Here is a 20,243-nt window from a genome sequence, read left to right on the forward strand (position 1 = left end):
ATGGTCTATCCTTGAGAATGTTCCATGAGCACTTGAGAAGAATGTGTATTCTGCTGTTTTTGGATGGAGTGTTCTATGTCTATTAAGTCCAACTGGTTTAGCTTTTCATTTAATTCCACCGTTTCCTTGTTGACTTTCTGTCTGGATGATCTATCCATTGATGTGAGTGGAGTGTTGAGTTCATCTACTATTATTTTGCTATTGGTAGTATCTTCTTTTGGGCTTGTTAATAGTTGCTTTATGTACTTTCGTGCTCCTGTGTTGGGTGCATAGATATTTATAAGTGTTATGTATTCTTGGTGGAGTGTCCCTTTGATCATTATATACTGCCCCTCTTTGTCTCTCTTTACCTGTCTTATCTTGAAGTCTACTTTGTCTGCTATGAGTATTGCAACATATATTTTCTTTTGCTTGCCAGTAGCTTGGAGTATCATCTTCCATCCCTTCACTCTGAGTCTGTGTTTGTTGTTGGAGCTGAGATGTGTTTCCTGTAGGCAGCATATTGTTGGGTCTTGTTCTTTAATCCATCTTGTCATGCTGTGTCTTTTTATTGGAGAATTCAATCCATTTACATTTAGGGTGATTATTGATGTATTAGGGCTTAATGCTGCCATTTTATCATTTGTTTTCTGGTTCTCCTGCATTTCCTTTGTTTCTTGTCCCGTGTCTTTTGGCCTATCAATTGGGTTATGTAGGTTTTATGCTGGGTTTCTTATTTTTCTCCTTTATTTATTGTTTGTGAATCTGTTCAGCTTTTTTGTTTAGTGGTTACCATGAAGTTTGCATGCAAAATATCATAGATAAGATAGCCCATTTTCTGATGGCCTCTTATTTCCTTAGACTAAACAAATTCAGTCCCCTCCCTCTTCCCCTCCTATGTTGTTTTTGTCATATCTTATTCCATCTTGTGTTCTGAGTTTGTGGTTAAAATGACAAGATTATCTTTGTTTTTGGTGTTTTCCTTCCCTTTATCTTTAATGTTATACTTGACCATTTGCTAAGCTGTTCTGATGTATAGCTCCAATTTTCTTATATTGTATACATATTTATCTCCTTACTCTGGGCTTTGTAACCCCTTTCTCCCTTTTTTGGGGGGGGTGTTGAGGGCCTCCATGAGGATTTCTTGTAGAGGGGATCTTGTGGCTACAAACTCCCTTAGCTTCTGTTTATCTGGGAAAGTTTTTATTTCTCCATCAAATCTGAAACATATTTTTGCTTGGATAGAATATTCTTGGCTGAAAATTTTTGTCCTTCAAAGATTTGAATATATCATTCCAGTCCCTGCTAGCCTGTATGGCTTCTGTTGAGAAATCTGCTGATAGTCTGATAGGGATTCCTTTATAAGTTGTTTTTTTTTTCTGCCTTGCTGCCCTTAGCATATTTTCTTTGTCATTAACTTTTTGCCAGTTTCACTACTATATGCCTTGCAGTAGGTCTTGTTTACATTGACATATTTATGCTGTGAGTGACTTTAGGGATCTATGATTTTCCCACAAAGGGGCACCCCCTCCCCACTTCCTTCTCTCTTGGAGGCCATGCACAAACCCTGAATTTCAGTCTTTTGGGGAGGGAGTGAAGCTTTCTCTTACTACATTCCACCTCCTCCCAGGGGGGCTCCAGTACCTCCACTTTCCGATATATGGCTGCATGCATCTCTCACACGTCTTTTGTGTTGTGTGGATGTCCTCTGTTGGATTATAAATGTCCTTTTCATTTTATCGTGGAGGGGAGAGTTCACTGAGAGAGCACACTCCACCATGATGCTGAACAAGTAAATGAGCTTTAATATCAAAGGTAAGCTGATGCAAAATTACAGTTTGTTTTAATTTCTCTTACAAGGCTAATTTTCCTAAACTTTTAGTCTGCTCTTCATAAGAGATTATAAAAGATTTTCTTTACTTTTGAGTGAATCTCACTTTGGTTAAATGGATAACTGAACACTGTTTCACAGTGAGCATTGTTTCCTATTTTACCAAGTGTTTTTAAACCTTTTGATATTTTTTACAAGCTTACCCTAAAATTCACATCCTAAACAAAATCTTTCTTTTGACCTGAAAAAAGTTTTCTTTTCTTTGAGAGTTTTCAGAGGGCTCTTGGGATTTCCCAAAGAAATTTTTCTCCCTATAAAGAAGAAGATATTAAACTAATTAGGTTTGTTTGGTATGCTAATTGCATGGGAAGCATTGTCAAGTAGATGATGATAAACCTTCTTAAGTGATATTGCATAGGTAAATACTATTCACTACCTTAACTCTGCTACCTTGCTTTGAGCACCAGAGGAGGAAAACAATCATGACTGCCTTCTATTATCTAATTTGGTTTACAGATGCATCTTAATCAGAGGATAAGCAAGGACGTTATCAAGTTGGATATGCTGTCCAACGTCAAGAATGCCCATTACTTTCTATTAACTCTGCTAAGCCAGTAAAAGATTTCCTTCTACAGGCTCAAGAAATTGACACGGAGAAAGAGAAACAAAGGTAGCAACAAAGAGGGGGAATTTTTGACACCACCATGCAGATGTGGTTCTGGCCTGATAACCAACCATAGTACCTATTGGAGCACAATTGACACCGCTCCAGTATATGCATTGATTACCCACTGGGCACCTGAAAAGATGATTTTGTGGGGAAAACAATATTTTTGGAAACTTCCACAGTGTCTCAAAAAGCATATGCTTGTTGTACTATACATCCTAAATATAATCCTGGGAAAACACATCATGGGTCACAAGGTCACGTTCCCCTTCCTATGGGACCCTTTAAGGTATGGCAATTGAACTTTATTCAAATGCCACCATCTCAAGGATATAAACATCTTAGTAATGACCTTTGGGTTCTCACATTGGACTGAGGCCTTTCCTTGCAAAAGAGCAACAACTTTAGTAGTAGATAAATTATTGGAAAGGATAACTCCTATTTTGGGAATTCCTATTGAGATATTCAGCGAAAGTTATTCAGTGTCTGGGGAGCTCATCCCAACAGACAAATGATTAAATCTATTTGCAACATTTGACCAATAATGCAACATTTTAACTAATGGTACAATCAAAACTAAATTGGGAAAGCTTTCAGAAGCATTTAATCTCTCATAGCCAAAAGTTCTTCAGCTAGTACTCTTTAATCTTTGATCTACACCTTTTGGTAAACCAGCTGTCTCCTTTTGAAACAATAACAGGACAACCTATGCAATTAGATGAGGAAATGTATGAACGAACTTTGCTTAAAGGAGATATATCACGCTGTTGCCAGGATCTCATTGAGGTGCTTGAAAGAAATGAAAGGTTGGTAGCTGATTTCTTTCACAAAGAGCTCTCAGAAGATGAAGACCTTAAGGATTAGGGACTATAACCTAGAGAATTTATTTATTGGAAGAGACATCAAATAAAGGACTCTCTGTGGCCCAGTTGGAAAGAACAACTAGAGGTACTTTTAATCAATCCATGCACTGAAAAATTAAAGGGCATAGACTCATGGATACACATTTCTCATTAAAAAAGATTGCTCCTCCTGAGTAGATTTCAACTCCTGTTTCCGACACCTGACTTCAACTGACCAAGACAAATACCTCCAAACAGAATGAAAAGAAGATGGCATCTGTTGTAGACAGCTGTCTGAAGACTCCAGACCAGGTCTGTATTCCCAATCTTATATCTCCTCATTTAACCCTTTTAATGCTGAAACGATATACCATTTTATAACTGTTCCATTTATGATTTTCTTAATACTATCGGACTTAAAGAAAGTGATTGGTTTGGAACAGACTGGTCTTGAAGGCCAAGCATTTATTGGGTGACTCTTAATGGCACTTGTTGGCTATGTGGAGTAAACCTCTGGTCTTGGCTACTGCCTGGATTGCTAGGATGCTACACTTTGGCTTTCTCTTGGATGCAGGGAAGGATTTGCCCTGAAGTAACAACTCTTGCCAATCTTCCTCTCCTTAAAGACAAATGAACTCATTCAGTGTTCCACTGGTATGGCCACCTGGTGGCTAAATTTTCTCCTCTTTGGGGCTAGAAGATGTCATATTTCACATACAGAAGCCCTGACTAAATTTACTCAAAAAGCCTTTAATGATAGTCAAGCAGGAATAGCCTTATTAAACACTGAAATGTATCTAATGAGAAAGGTTGCCCTTTAAAATAGAATGGCTTTATATATTTTAACTGCATCCTAAGGTGATATGTGTGTAATCATTCAAATTGAATGCTGTGTTTTTATACTTGATGAATCTTCCAATGTGTAATCTCTGTTAAAGCACATGAAAAAGTAGGTGAATGCCCTAAGCAGCCCTACACCAGCAGTCTTGATTTGTTTAGTTGACTCCCTTCCAGTATTGGCTTCCATTTGTGGCCAGGATTGCAATTCCTATTTCTATTACTCCTTGGAATTCTTATATTAGTCATAATATTCAAACTAATTACTGTTTTCTTTACTCAGTGTTGTAAGACTGGCATGCAAGATAGAGTAATGATTACTCAGTGACTTGAGGTGACTGATCAATCTTACAACCCTGAATGAATCTCCTTTTCTTATTAAGGCTATGCCTAAGGATTCATTTTTAAGCTAAGCATTTCAAGTATTGGATTACCTCTTATATAATTGTTATAAACAATGTAACTATAGGAAGTCAAGTAAAAACACATGTACAATGTTTGTGCTATAATCTAAAAATAATTGACTAACTACATAACCTATGAAATGCTTCTCCTGTTAATACATATTTCTATGCTTCTCCACTATATCCAACAATTTCCCCCCAAGGTAGATAATTGGGAAATTAAAGAAATAGAAGCCTAGCACCAAGGGTCATGATGGACCCAGGGCAGGCAGCAACCATGCTGGCACCAAGGTATGATGTTTTGATCAGTAATGCTTTCTATTGAAAGACTATTGATCAAGAGGGGAAAATGACAAGAGATTTTCACTTATATAGGGTAACTACTTGAGTTCAAAACTGATTTGGCTTGAACTAAAAAAGCCTGACTAATGGCCTATCAAACATACATTGGGGCCAGCCTCATGGCCGAGTGGTTAAGTTCATGGGCTCTGCTTTGGTGGCCCAGGGTTTCACCAGTTCAGCTCCTGGGCGCAGACATGGCACCACTTGTCAAGCCATGCTGAGGCAACATCCCAAATAGCACAACTAGAAGGACCCACAACTAGAATATACAACTACGTACTGGGGGGCTTTGGGAAAAAGAAGAAAAAAAAGATTGGCTACAGATGTTAGCCCAGGTGCCAATCTTTAAAAAAAATACATTGTACATCTACTTTAACCATTAAACTAAAGAATGCACTCTGTTAGGAATGCATACTTTCCCTCCTACACCCTGTTGGTAAGGCTGAATTAATCCCTTTCCTTACATCAGGGTCATGTTGACTTGCTAATTTGTAACTAAATACCTCTTTGAAACTTTCATGAAAATGTATCCTGGGTGTGTTTAATGCTATGTTCTTAGTTCTAAAAAGAAATAAGACTGTACTGAAAACCATGCTTCTCTGGAACACTTTCTTAGGCCTTCCTGGGTTATAATCCTCAGTCTGGCTTAAGTAAAACTCACCTTATTTCTCTTACCTATAGAATTGTTATTGGTTATTTTGAGTCGACATTTATTTATTATTTTCAACAAGGAAATATTTTATAAATTAATTTTATTTCTTATTAAGCACATTGCTGTGCTATCATCATTAATTCAATAGATAATTCTTTCTGGACACCAGGCTTAATGGCACTTTGCTGGGCTCTGGGACACAGAAAATCCAGTCTCCATTTAAGCTATCAAAGTTCTCATAGTCTAATAGGAAGATGGTTATACAAAAATATAATTTCTAAAAATGTGTAATGAAGGCTCTGACAAGGTTAAGAACAAGGGGCTCTGGGAAGAGAGAGGAAGAATTCTAAATCACAGTCAGAGGGGTGAGTGGGCAGGAGCAGGATAGGTACAACTCAGAGGAAGCATTCTGAAGTACAGACCCTTATCATCTTCAATTTATGTATGAGAAGACCAAGGGTCAAAAAGCTTATGTAATTTGCTCAAAGTCACACAATAAGCCAGAAGTGTGGCTGGTTTTCAAACCTAGGACTGTGGGATCCCAGTGCCTTCTGCAGTTTACATTACCCTTGTTCTAAATGTAGGTTTTATTATCATTCAGGTATGGTGAGGCCAACAGATCAAGAGATGATTACCATTGAAAAGACAGTTTGTTACTCAAAGTTCCTAAGAGGAGAGAGCACACCATGTCAAGCAGGTCCACAGTGAAGCCCCAGGGTCAGCCAGGAGGCAGAGGGAGTGGGGAAAATGTGGTCAAGAGCCTTTACTGTGCTCTTTTTGGAAAGGAACAGGCAAGGCAGATTAAGCAGGTTTAGGATTGGCTAATTTTAATAATTTCAGTAGGTATAGAGGCTGTCCCTATTTGTCTGGTAGCTGGCCCTGAGGTGATAAGGGCAGGGAAATAGCAGCTCAAGTGTGAGAGCCCTGTGGGAGCCTGATAAAAGAAGTTGTTTGGGTGTGGCCTTGGGTTGGTTGGTTTGCATATGGAAAGAGCACTATCCCTAGGAATGAGCTAACCCTGGGAGGAGGCAGTCTCTTGCAGTGTCAGCAAGGCCCCAAGATGGCAAAGCATCAGAGTAAAAAGATATGCTTAATGCAACCTTGTGGTCACTGTTATGACAATGTCATCTGTTTTAACTCACAGCCACCAGCTACATTTCCTGGGACTGTGCCCAGAAATTTTTAAAATTCTACTAAGTAGAGTATCAGGACTGGCTACATAATTTGCAGGACCTAGTACAAAATGAAAATACGGGGTCCCTTGTTCAAAAATCTTTACGAATATCAAGATGGCAACAGCATGCGTCATAAAACTAAGCAAGGGCCAGTGCAACTGCACAGGTCACATGACTCTAACGCCAGCCCTGTACCCTATAGCAGTTGATCAGCAGGCAGCTTCCAGGGAAAGACTGTGGAAGGTCTTTCTGCTATTTCCTGGTCCCTCACCACCATGAAACCCTGGGGTGAAAGCTCTGTCCAGCAGTGAGTGATGCCGGCCTCTGAGATAGGCCACACACCTCCTCTTTCCCAGTTCACAGCTGTTTCTGGGGACTGCACACCACGTAGATGGCAGGGACACAAAAGGAGACTATGTCTTCTCATCCTAATAGAGAGGGCACAGAAATTCCCAAGAAGAGACCTGTCATGTTGCCGTCACATTCTAAATGCCGTGCTCCTGATTCTAGGTAGATTACTCTTCCATGCACAATAAATTATAATCGCTTTGACAAATAAAAATGGCAAGCAACAGGATATATTGGAGTATATGAGGAAGATATTTGGTATAAACCTAATTTGGCCTGACTTTGTTTTTTCCAAAAGGGCCTGACTGTGGCTATTGAGCACGCATTGTATTTCTGCTTAGACATTTCCTATGGCCAGAACAAAGGCCCTTGAGATAAAGGTGCAACTTCCTCCCACATTGGCATTTCCTTAGGGATAAGCATCTTTCCTTAGGCTAGGAACTGATTGCTGCACTCACCTTTGACCACCCAGCTCACCTGTGACCACTCAGCTAGAGACAACAGACTGTCATCCTGCTGTGTTCGCTGAGACAGAAGACCTACCTGCTGTTTCCATCAATCGCTGTGCCGACAGAGCAGTCTCGCGACTATTGTAAAAGCGCCATTTCAATCCTATGTGAAACATCCTCTCTGGGGGTATATAACCACTCTGTGCACCCCACTTCTTTGGTGCCCTTTGTTCCTTCGGGAAGAAAGGCCCTGGGTTATAATCCTCAGATTTAAGCTCAGAATAAACTCACCCAAATTTTCATTTATAGATTGGTTATGGATTATTTTCATTGACAGCTTGCTATGATCATTTGCATGTGTGCCTTTGAGTTAATGTGGTTGAGCCAGAATTTTTCACCTTCTGCACAAAGTTTGAGTGGTTAGAGTAGTTTTATACATACCAAAATAATACCTTTCCTCAAAACAAACAGCAGTAGATCAGTGTGTCCAAACCATCACCTTTACACTTGGCAGAACAGTAGTACTCTGTGCAGGGGCATATCATGCAGCTTGACTTTGCAAAGGAAGATTATAACTTTGCAAAAGACCATAATGGAGTCCACAACGCAATGTGTTTCCTTCATATATTATATAACTTGTGTTCTGTTCCTGCATTTCTTCATCTTTAAAAATGGGCTCAATAGGAACACTTATTTACTAAGATTATTCTATGAAGTAGTTAGGATATGTATAAACATTAAAACAGTACTTAACACATATAAATATACCATAATTGTTACCTGTTATATCTTCAGGCTACGTAATGTGTAAAAGCAACTTGCTGTCAATAATATTAATCCCAGGCACATTCCATCCATCCATTAAAATGAATTAGGAAGCAAATAACACCTGGAAGAAAATTACTCTTCTCAGAAGTATATACATAACTACTTCAAGTTCGAATTTGTTATATTCCTTGAGTTTGTACCTTGGAGGCTAAATCCTTTGCTTTTTACATTTTTATAGAGCGGCTTCTGGTGTTGGCAAAAATGTTGCTCAATAGCCTGTGGAAATGCATTCATATTATAAGGTAAGTACAATAATGAATTGTCTTTTCTTCTTTTTTCCTTTAAATATTGTTTAATTATTTTTTAATTGAGGCACAACTGCCATACAGCATTATGTTAGTTTCAAGGGTACAACACAATGATTTGATGTTTGTATACATTGCAAAATAGTCACCACAATAAGTATAGTTAACATCTGTCACCTTACATAGCTACAAAAAATTTTTTTCTTGTGATAAGAATTTCAAAATCTCTCTTGGCAACTTTCAAATATGCAATACAGCATTATTAGCTATAGTCATCATGTTGCACATTACATACCCATGACTTATTTTATAACTGGAAGCTTGTACCTCTTGCTGCCCTTCACCCATTTCTCACACCACTCACCCCCACATCTGGCAACTACCAAGCTGTTCTCTGTATCTATGAGCTTGTATTTTGTTTTTTGTTTTTGTTTTTCTCAATAGTCTGGAAATGCATTCATATTATAAAGTAAGTACAATAATAAATTGTCATTTCCATTTTCAAAAAGGCTAATTTGATTTTAAAGAACTGCTGCTTGGAAAAGATCAGTAAAGTGTTAAGAATCTAGCTGTTGAGGTCAGAAATATCTGGGTACATGATCACATCCTGATCAGAATAAGAACCATCTTTACCGTGCCAGACACTCTTGTAAGCACTTAACATGCACCATCCATTTTAATCTTTACGACAATCTAGGAGGCATGCACTCTTATTGTGCCTAACTGACAAATAAGGAAACTTCAGATCCCAGGTTAATGAACTTGTCCAGGAACACACAATGAGCCAACAGGAAAACCAGAATTCAAACCCAGGAATTCTGACTCCAGCACCAAGCCCTCCTAACAATGAGATCTCAAAAGCCACGAAATTGCTCTGAGCCTCACTTTCCACATCTATAAAGGGGGAATAAATGTAGGCTCTCTGCCATCGGGAGGTTGATATTTGCTGCATTAAAATTGTCTACTTCTTGTTCTGTCTGTGTACATTTGTAGAATTATTCAAGAATAAGTATGTTGGAGGAAGCACTTGAGAGGACATGACTGCCAGTTGACCTGTGAGCTGGACCTGGGCCATCGGAGGCTTGCCCGTGTCCTTGGGATGTATGTGCTGCTCACCATCCCCACAGAGGGAGCTGTTCCAAGGACGTAGCCTTTAGAGAGCAATGTGTTGTTGAGACCATCTGTATGGTATGTGTGACTGAACCACCTGGATGGTATATGTGACTGAACCCGGTTACAGCCACTACATAAACTTTTAAGATTCTGGTAGGCAGTGAGGAGATCTATCCATCTTGTGGCCACCCAAGATAAGCCTCCTGTGTAAGTTCCCTTGCTTATCAAACCTGCCACCTACTAATCTGGAGTGGTCTGCTTCTTTCTTTGGTCTCTCCTTGCCCTTAATGTACCAGGGCCAGTTTGTGAACCAATAAAGTAAAAGTTTTCAAAATATGTCCTCAGAAATATTTTCTCTAGTTCTAAAGATTTTTAGTTGCATGCCTAATATGTTTTTGTTCTGATTCTGAATTTAATTTTTTTCCATTTTAGTACAGATGATGGATCCCATTGCGTTCCTTCAAGAAGTGCCAAAGGGTTGACTACACACACTGTTGTTATCAGCAGACACCAGGGCAACACCTAAGAAGCAGGTGGCACATTTTTCAAGGAGTAAGGATACTTGGTGGTAGAAATTCTGAGAAGATGGTGGTGGCAGCACATATATATATATGTGTATATATATATATATATACACACATATATATATGTATAGCTTTTCAGTCTCTCAAAACAGCCACATAAAAACAGAGAAACTAGAGAGCAAAAGCAAAAATGCATGGATAATATTTTTAAGAAATCTACATTACAAGATATCCCCCAAATTCAAGTAGATGAGGACAAACCACCAATAGTCACATTACCTACGTGGTACCAGTGTCTGTGCAGGAGAAAAAAGAAGTAACGGCACAGCATCTGACTAATGATAATAGGAGAACCAAAAACTAGACAACTCACTGGAAAGAGCAGCTGAAACTGGTAGGGTTTTTGCCCTTTTCAATACCAGGTGAGTGCAAGGGGCCTAGCTCAAGAGGCACTAAAGGTGCTGGGAGCATCACAGCCCCTGTGAACTCTCAATACTGACACCTTAGGGGTCCCTTCTAGGACAGGAGCCCACAGTTATGAGAAACTGCTGGAAGCAGAATCACAATTCAATAGGAAATGAATGAGAGAGACTAAGGAAATGAGAAGGTCTAAAACTGTGCTGTACACATATGTCCACACTTGTGGCTACTGAGCACTTGAAATGTGGTTAGTCAGAATTGACATATGCTGTAACTGTGTATTACACACCAGCTTTTGAAGACTTAGTAGGAAAAAATATAAAATATCTCCTTAATAATTTTTATATTGATTACATGTTGAAATAATATTTGGGATAGATGGAATTAAATACATTATTAAAGTTAATGTCATGTGTTTCTTTATGCATTTTTAAATTTGGCTACTAGAAAATGGTAAATTACATGTGTGGCTAGCATTATATTTCTACAGGACAGAACTCCATATTACTGAAGTTTGAGATGCCTTTTAGACATCTCAGGTGAAAAAGTCAATTAGTTAGCTGGATATACATGACTGGAGAACAAGGGAATGGGTAGAAGTGGATATACAATATTTTCATTCACCATCTTAAACCAAAATTTAAAGACATGAAACTAGATGGGATCTCCTAGGAAGTAAATGTGTATATGGAAAAAAAGGCCAAAAACTGAAGCCTTGGGCAATCCAACACTTAGAGGTGTGGAAAATGAGAAAGGTCAAGGAGCATGTGGGGTGAACACAAAGAAAGCAGTCTTTAAAGACTAAGGAAGAACAGGTATCAAGGAAAAAGGAGTGATCAACTGTGTCAAACATTGCCAAAAGGTCAAGTAAGATGAAATCTAAGAACTATCCATTGGATTCTGCAGTATGGAGGTGTGCTGTGTGACAGCATTTGGTACTTTCATAAGGAGGGAGTATTAGAAGGACCAAAGGTCAATAGAAGGAAAAAGAGCTTGTGGTCAATAGGGACTTTGTAGATCTTAGTATGGTGGGCTTGAGTTAAGGACATTGGATTAAGATCCACTCCCAAGCAGGTCAAATGCCCAGGAGACTAAAATAGCATGCAGTACAGTGGTGGCATCTCTGATCCAGGCCGCTGAATGCTGGCTCAGTGCATGAACCAGGCCTAGGACCTAAACTATTGCCTCTCTCAACATCTAAGATATGAGACAGGTGTTGTGTGGTCAGAGCCACCTCCAGGGACGAGATGTGGCTTCCTAGATATATATCCCTGGGTGTCTGTAACTCTCTGGGGCTGGGCTACAGAGCTAATTATACATGCAGGCCAGTTGCTAACATTTGCACTGTGTTTGGGACAAAAGTACAAATGAAGGCCCTTGGTCCCTGTCCTTGATCTCTTCCCAGAGCCAGCTATGTCCTCCACCAAGAGACGTCTCACACCTAACCCTGAGAACACCTCAGCCTACACCTCCCAGCTTTGTCTACCCTCCGCTTCTACAAACAGTGGCTGCTTGGCCACCCTTTGGTGATATCATAGGCCTAGACTTTCCTTCCATAAGAAGGACCCTGAAAACAGGGCCTTACAGGACATGGAAGCAGCCTTGGGGAATGAGGAACCTGAAACATTTGCTTCAAAAGTTGCAGAGTGTTGGGACCTGGCAGGTACATTCCTTTGTCCCTGTGGACTTCCAGCTCTGTGATCTAAATACAGTAGGAAGAGGGCCTGAGCAAAACCTCTAAAATGTGGGGTCCAGGCACAGGGCCCATCTGGACCAGGTCTATGCCAGTACTAGACACATACTAGAAAAGCAAAGAGAAGAGAAATGAGTAAAGTAGGAAGATGGAGTTCCTTTTACTGGTTTGGTTTATATTTTGTTCACTTCATTCCTTTAATGTGGTCTCCCAACATGCTTCCACAACTTAACATCTTAAAAAACAGCTGAGTTGAGTTTCATTACAAGTGAAGGTGGAAAATGTAGAACATAGACGATAAGACTATATCACCAGTTATTCCAAAAATTGGATATGTATCTGTCCACAGCATGGAGTATGACCATCCAGCTCGCTCCAAGTATGTCTACACAGACACACACACACAGACACACACACACACTCACCCTTGCATACCTGCTCACAAACTTAGTCAATTATTTTTTTAAATAGGATTATCCAATAACATTTTTTCACCAAATATCTGACCATTTTCACATCAGCCATTAACCTTGAATCACCCTCCTAGACCTTCCCGTCCCCACCACAGACTTCAGGAGGCCCTGTTCCCAACATATACATTTTTTCCTCCTTTAAAAACTGATCCCTTCCCCCATGGGCTCCTGACTCCTGTTGATCTCTCCATTCCTGATTTTGAGTCTTCCTTCCAGCATTCCCTACTCCCATCTGGTCAGGAAGTACCTCCTACACTCACAGGGTCATGTTCTGCTCTTTCCTGACCCTGGATATCTCCATCAGTGGTCCTTTCCTCCAGCCACTTTGGGTTAAACTCTGCTCCCTTTTCTTGTCCAAGTTGCAAATCACCTATGCTAAGATGGTATATTGCATTTAAATGGGAATTTCCTGGACAGAATTCCATTGTAGAGAGTGGGAATAAATTATTGCTAGGATAGTATTTTATTCCCTCTCCCTTCCAATGAGTCACCTAGCATGCTAAGTTTTCTTTAATCCTCTAAATAAGACAGGATGAACAGTTTTTATGGACAATAAATAAGCCTATATTATTAAAATGAATCAGGATTTTTATTTAATTCATTTAAAAATTTCGTGATATAAGGCAACGTGGAAAAAAGGAAATATCAACTCAGCGGCAAAATCAGGCATTTTTGAGGGAGAATGGGGCCTTGAATCAAGGGCCAACAGCAGGTAAGTGCTAGGTTATGGGGAAGAGAAGCTTCAAAACTGCCTCTCCAAACAGTGGATTTAAAACTGCTCATGATGTTGCTCACTGGCTCACAGAACTCTTAGAAACCTCAGAGGTAACTGGGGAGCAGGCAGCCCGTTCAGGTCAGTGGGTACATGGTGACTCCTTTTCGTAGGTCTTAGGAGGATGCTCATGGAGGGTCACCTCACAGGAGGTGTAGGGGGGCGAGAGGTTTCCCTATTTCTACAGGTCTCCTGGAGAGACAGGGCTCAGGGAATCAAGCTGGGGCATGAAGGCACGCCTAAGGCAGCAGGGCCAGCGGTGGAGATGGAGCCTAGGCCAGAAACCTTAGAGGAGGAGGACAAGGCTCTCTGGCAAAAAAAATTAATGAGGGAAGAGGAGGGGCTCTGGCCAGAAGACCCAGGGAGGGAGGGAGAAGAAGAAGAGGAGGGGGGAGGGGGGAGGAGGACGGGGAGAGGGGGAAGGTGAAGAGGCGGGGGAGGGGGGAGAGGAGGAGGAGGAGGAGCTCTCACCACACTGCGCAGGTAAAGGAAAGAACCTACCAGGAGGTGAGGGTGAGGAGGCGCGCATACGGACTGCACGCCAACGGGGCTGGGGAGCAAGGCTTGGGACCTCAGCATCAGGAAAGCTTGAGCTGCTGTGCAGGGCAGGCCTTCGAAGGGCGAAGCCCGGGGAAGAAGGAGGACCCTGGCCAGCAGGCCCAGGCAGAGAGGGGCGGCTGCAAGCGGCTGATCTTCTCTGGGTGGCGCGGCTCCGAGGGACAAGGCCTGGAGTCGTGCTGCTGCTGCGGAGGGCAGGGCCTAGCCGGCCGGTGCGGCTTTGGAGGGCAGGGCCTGGCCCGGATGCGCGGCTTTGGAGGGCAGGGCCTGACCCGGATGCGCGGCTGCGAAGAGGAGGGCCTGGCCCAGGAGCACGGCGGTGGACAGCAGGGCCAGGCACAGATGCGCGGCGACAGCAGACAGCAGGGCCGGCCGTGGGAGCACGTCGACGGCGGACAGCAGGGCCGGGCGCGGGTGCACGGTGGCGGCGGACAGCAGGGCCGGCCGAGGGTGCACCGCGACGGTGGACAGCAGGGCCTGGCGCGGGTGCAGGGCGGCGGCGGACAGCAGGGCCTGGCGCGGGTGCAGGGCGGCGGCGGACAGCAGGGCCTGGCGCGGGTGCATGGCGACGGCGGACAGCAGGGCCGGGCGAGGGTGCACGGCGGCCGACAGCAGGGCCTGGCGCGGGTGCAGGGCGGCGGCGGACAGCAGGGCCCGGCGAGGATGCACGGCGGCGGCGGACAGCAGGGCCGGGCGAGGATGCACGGCGGCGGCGGACAGCAGGGCCGGGCGAGGGTGCACGGCGGCGGCGGACAGCAGGGCCTGGCGAGGGTGCAGGGCGACGGCGGACAGCAGGGCCGGGCGCGGGTGCAGGGCGACGGCGGACAGCAGGGCCGGGCGAGGGTGCACGGAGACGGCGGACAGCAGGGCCTGGCGAGGGTGCACGGCGGCGGCGGACAGCAGGGCCTGGCGCGGGTGCAGGGCGACGGCGGACAGCAGGGCCTGGCGCGGGTGCAGGGCGACGGCGGACAGCAGGGCCGGGCGAGGGTGCACGGCGGCGGCGGACTGCAGGGCCTGGCGCGGGTGCAGGGCGACGGCGGACAGCAGGGCCGGGCGCGGGTGCAGGGCGACGGCGGACAGCAGGGCCGGGCGAGGGTGCACGGCGACGGCGGACAGCAGGGCCGGGCGAGGGTGCACGGCGACGGCGGACTGCAGGGCCTGGCGCGGGTGCAGGGCGACGGCGGAGGACAGCATCGCGTGGCTCAGATGCAGGGCTGCGCAGAGCAGGGCCGGGTGGGGTGCGGCGGCTGCGCAGAGCGGGGCCGGTTGCTTTGGCCTGGCTTGGAAGGGCAGGGCCAGGCGGCGGTGCGTGACTCGGCGGAGAAGCCCGAGAAGGGCGGCTGCTGCTGGGCTGCGACTTGGGAGGAGATGGCGGCAAGGGCTCGGACCACTGAGGCCCGGGAGCCCCAGGAAAGAGACAGCGCTCTGGAGGCTTCGGAGCCCGGGCAGCCTCGTCGCGGTGGCGGCTGGGCTGCCTCCTCCCACGGCCGTCCCTTGGGCTCGTGGTGTGGGTCGGACGCCCGCGGGCCTGGCCAGCGCCCCTCGTGGCCCGCCCCATGGTGGCCGCGCTGCCCACGTGCGCGGCCTGGATACCTCGGCCCGTCTCGGGCACCACGCGGCTCGGCTCTGCGTGGGGACCACGGCCGGCCTGGAGGGCAGAAGGCCCCCTCTCCTGCGCACAGTCCATGGAGGGCAGCCACGGGGCGTCAGCAGTGACCGAAATGGCGCCGGCGGCCGTGGCGCAGGAGGAGGAGGAACCTGCTGTGCCGCCGCGTGGGGCGCCGCCGTCCGGCAGAGACCCGTCGCTGCAGACTGTGGGGACCGACGCACGGGGACTGCCAGTCCCGCGGGCGCCGCCAGGGGCAGGGGCGACCTGGTTCTCCTCACCCTGCTGTTGCTTCTGCTCCTTCTCCCAGCACGACTGGGTGGCCATCACGCCCAGTTTTCCCTCAGAGACGGCAGAGCTTGGCCCGTGGACGCTGCCTGGGTGGAGCCCGGAGCTGGAGGGGCGGGGCCAGCCCGGTAGAGTCCTCGCCTCTGATTGGTGAGCTGGGTACCACGTGACTCTCGTCTTCCCGGAGCGCACCAACCCAGCTCCCTCTGGGGCCAAGCTGGAGGGTGTGCTCTGCCCGCCAGCCGTTGGCCTGGCCAGGTCAATGGTCTGAATGGCCTGTCCTTCCCCGGGCTCCTACGAGTGTGGGGGTGTGGGGGTGGGTGTGTTTCGAGGCACAGGCCGGGGCAGGAAGGCTGTGTATATAAACCGTTTGCGTCACCTCAAATCAGCTTAGCTTGTCAGCACTGATCTGGTGGCTCAACCTCAAGCCATGGCTTGAAAGAAATACCGTGCTGGCCAACAGGAGCTAACCCTGAGCCGGGTGTCCCTCCTGGAATCTGGTCAGGACACTGGGCCCGTGTGGGATCCCAGAGGGGACGGCCCCGGAACTCCTCGGGGCATCTGGGTGACGCCGCACCGGGGTCTGGTCGGCCGTAGGGTCGGAGGGCGGCCGGAAGGTGAGAAAAGGGATGGGCTTCGGAATGTTCACCACTCCTGCCATGCGCCAGAGGGGGATTTAGAATTTTTCCAGTAAGATGTGTCTCCCTGCCTTGCCCCCTGAATACACACTGGGGTTGCCTGGGAATAAGGGTGATACTGTCCTTAAATATGCGTCCTCATTTGTATGAGCTGTGTAGTTGTCCATTGATGAATGTGCATTAATTCGTTTGACCTAGTCTCCATTCTTGGTTCCCGTTCTGCCTTTGATGTGACTATAAATATGCTGTGATGCACAGGCGTGAAGTTCAATATTTGGACACTGAGTTTTAGTCACTGTCACAAATGTCATTATTACTGCATGTTTAGTGCCCAAAACAGAAAAGCAAATGCAGGAAAGCTAGAACCTAAGTTCCCACATTCTCACAGGCAAGTACTGGAAATGTTTAATAATTTTTTGGTACAATGGCCAGTCATAAATAATGCAGAGTTCTTTTGTTATGTAAAAATGAAATTATTTACGCATACATATTGTTTTCTAACCACCTTTTTGGGTCCAGTAAACACTCTTTCCGTGTCAGTAAATGAATTTCCACAAGATCATCGTGTAACTGCAAAACATTCCTTTTATGGAGGAAGCTTACACTTTCAAACACTGCTATATTGATCAACATTGTTTCTGACTTTTCACTGTCTCTGACACATAAATGTGAGACATAGCCTTTTGGCTAAAAATTGTTCATACCCCCAAATCTGACCTTGTTTTGGATAAATTCCCAGAAGGGGAAATTCTTGGTACAGGCCCTGCACATTTGTAATTCTTTGCCTGAAATATTAGCAAGATGTTCTCGTGAAAGTCATTGTTCTAACCATTTTGGCCGGATGGAATGGAATGTTTCCGGGACTGAAGGAGAAACTGGAGTGAAACACAATGCAAAAAAGACTGGAACGGTATTTGGAGTGTTAAATAAGATGGAATGGTATGGGGATTTGAAGTGGAATGCAATGGAGACTGATTAAAGTGGAAAGTGCAATGAAATGGGGAGTGGAATACGGACTTGAACAGGATATGGAATGGAAGATTGAATGGGATGGAAATTGAATAGAATAGAATGGGAAAACAGGGTGGAAGGGGGACTGGAAATAAATAATGGCACGTGGAACAAAAAATATATATGTAATGTTACATGAGAAAAGGAATGGAATGGAATATACAGTGAAATAAAATATTAAAGAAAATAGGAGGAAATCAGAATTAAATGGGGAGGAATCATAGAATGGAACAGAATGTGCAATGTCCTGAAGTCAATGCTATGAAATTTGCACTACAGATTTAAAAGTACTGGAATGGAGTAGAAACAAACGGAATGAAATTTCGAATGAAATATGGAATACACAAAAAATATCTAGAATACAAGGTTATGAAGGATGAAGTAGACAATAAAAATGAACTGGAGTGGAATATGGAAAACAGATACTGATGAAGTAGAGGATATACTTAAAGAATAAATGGATAGAATGCATTCCAGTCATCTACCACTCTGTAACCGAGTGTCTTGGGACAATGACCATTTGATCCTGCTCAGGCATCCTGTAGAGCTGGAACTCAGACAGGCAGAGGGGGGATGGCTTGTCTCTGCTCTAGGATGTCGTTGTCTGAGGCCTCAGCTGGCAAAACTTGAATGGCTGTGAGGTCGTGAGGGTAGGACAGCAATCAGTGATGACTCTGATTTTTGGACATAGTATCTGGGTGGATGGTGGTGCCACTTGCTGGAATTGGGAAGACTTGCAGACTGGGGACACAGTGGGAATCACTGATTCTCATGGGGAAAATAAATTCTGGAAGAGTAAGTTTTGTTTGCCTCGTGGTTTATATGTTTTCAATGAACATAGAGTATTCTTACATTCAGGAAAATACAGCTATTTGCAGTTTGGAAAGTAGCTAATTTTTAATGTTCAGTTATGATTTAAGCTGTTTTAAGAAACCAGGCTCTCTTGTGTGATGCTGGATGGGGTTATACATTCATAGCACCTTGCCAGATGGAAATTTGGTGAGACATAAAAAGTCATAAACACGAAATCCATTTGACACTACAATTCGCCTTGTAGGCATTGATTCTAAAGAAATACATTATATTTTATATATATATATGTATGTATATGCACACATACTATATATATATATATATATGACCACAATGTTACATGATCGAACATGATTATTTTAATGTCATTTATTTTGAAAAATTTGAAACCACCTAAATTTCCAGCAGGATACTGGATGTCCATAGGATAAACTTAAGCAGATTTTAGAGGATGTTTTTGAAGAACTTTTGATGCTATTGGAAAATGGCTATTTTATGCCAATAAAAAATAATATACTGATGTGTATGTACATCTATCTATCTATCTATCCATCTTTCTATATACCTAGCATTCTATGTATATTGAAATCTCATTCACTAGAGCAATGGTGCTCATCCAGGGGCATTTTGCCCTCCAGCGGACACTTGGCAAAGTCTGGAGACATTTTTGTTTGTCACAACTGGGGTAAATGGGAAGTGCTACTGGCATCCAGTGGATCAAAGCTAGGGATGCTGCTTAAACTCCCTGAGTGAACAAGGCAGCGTCTTATAACAAAGAATGATCTGGTCCAAAAGATCAGTAGCGTCCAGGTTGGCAAACCCTGCAGTAGAGCATGTAGATAGTTCAGAAAAGTTTAAACAAAATTTAAATCATGGGCAATCCCGTCAGTGATCAATAACTACTGTTAAAAATTTGATATGTGTAGGTGTTAGATTTTCTATGAGAATTTTGTATTTTATAGTCACCAGAGGGGTATGTGTGAAGTGAATTACCTCATTTTTAGAGTTAATTCTTCCTCCGCAATCGACAGATGATTTTCAAATATTAAACATCTTAGTCTTTGCTTAAGAAATGATGTACCTTGCACGTCACCTATCCTTCAATTAAAAAAAAGGAAATGAAGTACCTTAAGAATTGCAATTTGAACTCATTTACGTGGAGAGAGATTCCACCAGTATCAATCCATCATCATCTATCTACTGATTTTCACCTTTCTGATCAAAGGTTTCATTTCCAACTATTAACATATTTGGTTAAAATAAAGGAAGACTGCAGCCCATAACGCCACGTACCTGATTATACAGGGCAGTGTGGTTGACTAACCAGGTCATGGTAATCTCATTACCCTTCCAGTGACTGGCTTAGGAATGGGCATTCCCCAGTTGTAGTTGATGAGCTATGGATACGTGTCTGCCTGGAGTCTTTGTGGAACATTTTCTCAGCTCTTCAAAAAATACAAGAGACACAACAGATTGTTTACATTAATAATCTAAAAGAATGTATATATTTGATATTATAGTTAATGAATGAATTCAGCATGATTGCTGGACATATGGTCAATATCACAAAATTCAATTGGATTTCTATATACTAGCATTAAAATTGCAAAGAGAAAAATTTTAAAATGCCACTTATTACGGCATCAGAAAACAGCAAACACCTGGGAACTAATCTAACAAAGGAGTCCCAACACCTCTGCCCGCACATAACATAACGTTTCTGGGGGAACTTGAA

General features: G+C 43.9%; 1 protein-coding gene across 2 annotated transcripts; it reads right to left on the bottom strand.

Moving 5' to 3' along the window:
- Positions 1–1,426: 1,426 nt before the first annotated feature.
- On the bottom strand, positions 1,427–20,243 carry EZHIP (EZH inhibitory protein). 2 transcript variants are annotated; one of them, XR_011499786.1, is made up of 4 exons: positions 14,096–20,243; positions 8,307–8,415; positions 7,621–7,759; positions 1,427–2,121 (listed from the first exon to the last, which is right to left on the bottom strand). XR_011499786.1 is itself a non-coding variant. In XM_070502674.1 (2 exons), the coding sequence occupies exons 1-2, from the start codon at positions 16,083–16,085 to the stop codon at positions 8,360–8,362; spliced, it is 2,046 nt and encodes a 681-aa protein (XP_070358775.1). In that variant the 5' UTR covers positions 16,086–20,243; the 3' UTR covers positions 8,306–8,359. The 2 variants fall into 2 exon arrangements, 1 of the variants encoding a protein (XP_070358775.1); XM_070502674.1 differs by lacking the exons at positions 1,427–2,121; positions 7,621–7,759 and having other exon boundaries at positions 8,306–8,415.

Source organism: Equus asinus, chromosome X (genome assembly GCF_041296235.1).
Source record: "Equus asinus isolate D_3611 breed Donkey chromosome X, EquAss-T2T_v2, whole genome shotgun sequence".
NCBI lineage: Eukaryota > Metazoa > Chordata > Mammalia > Perissodactyla > Equidae > Equus > Equus asinus.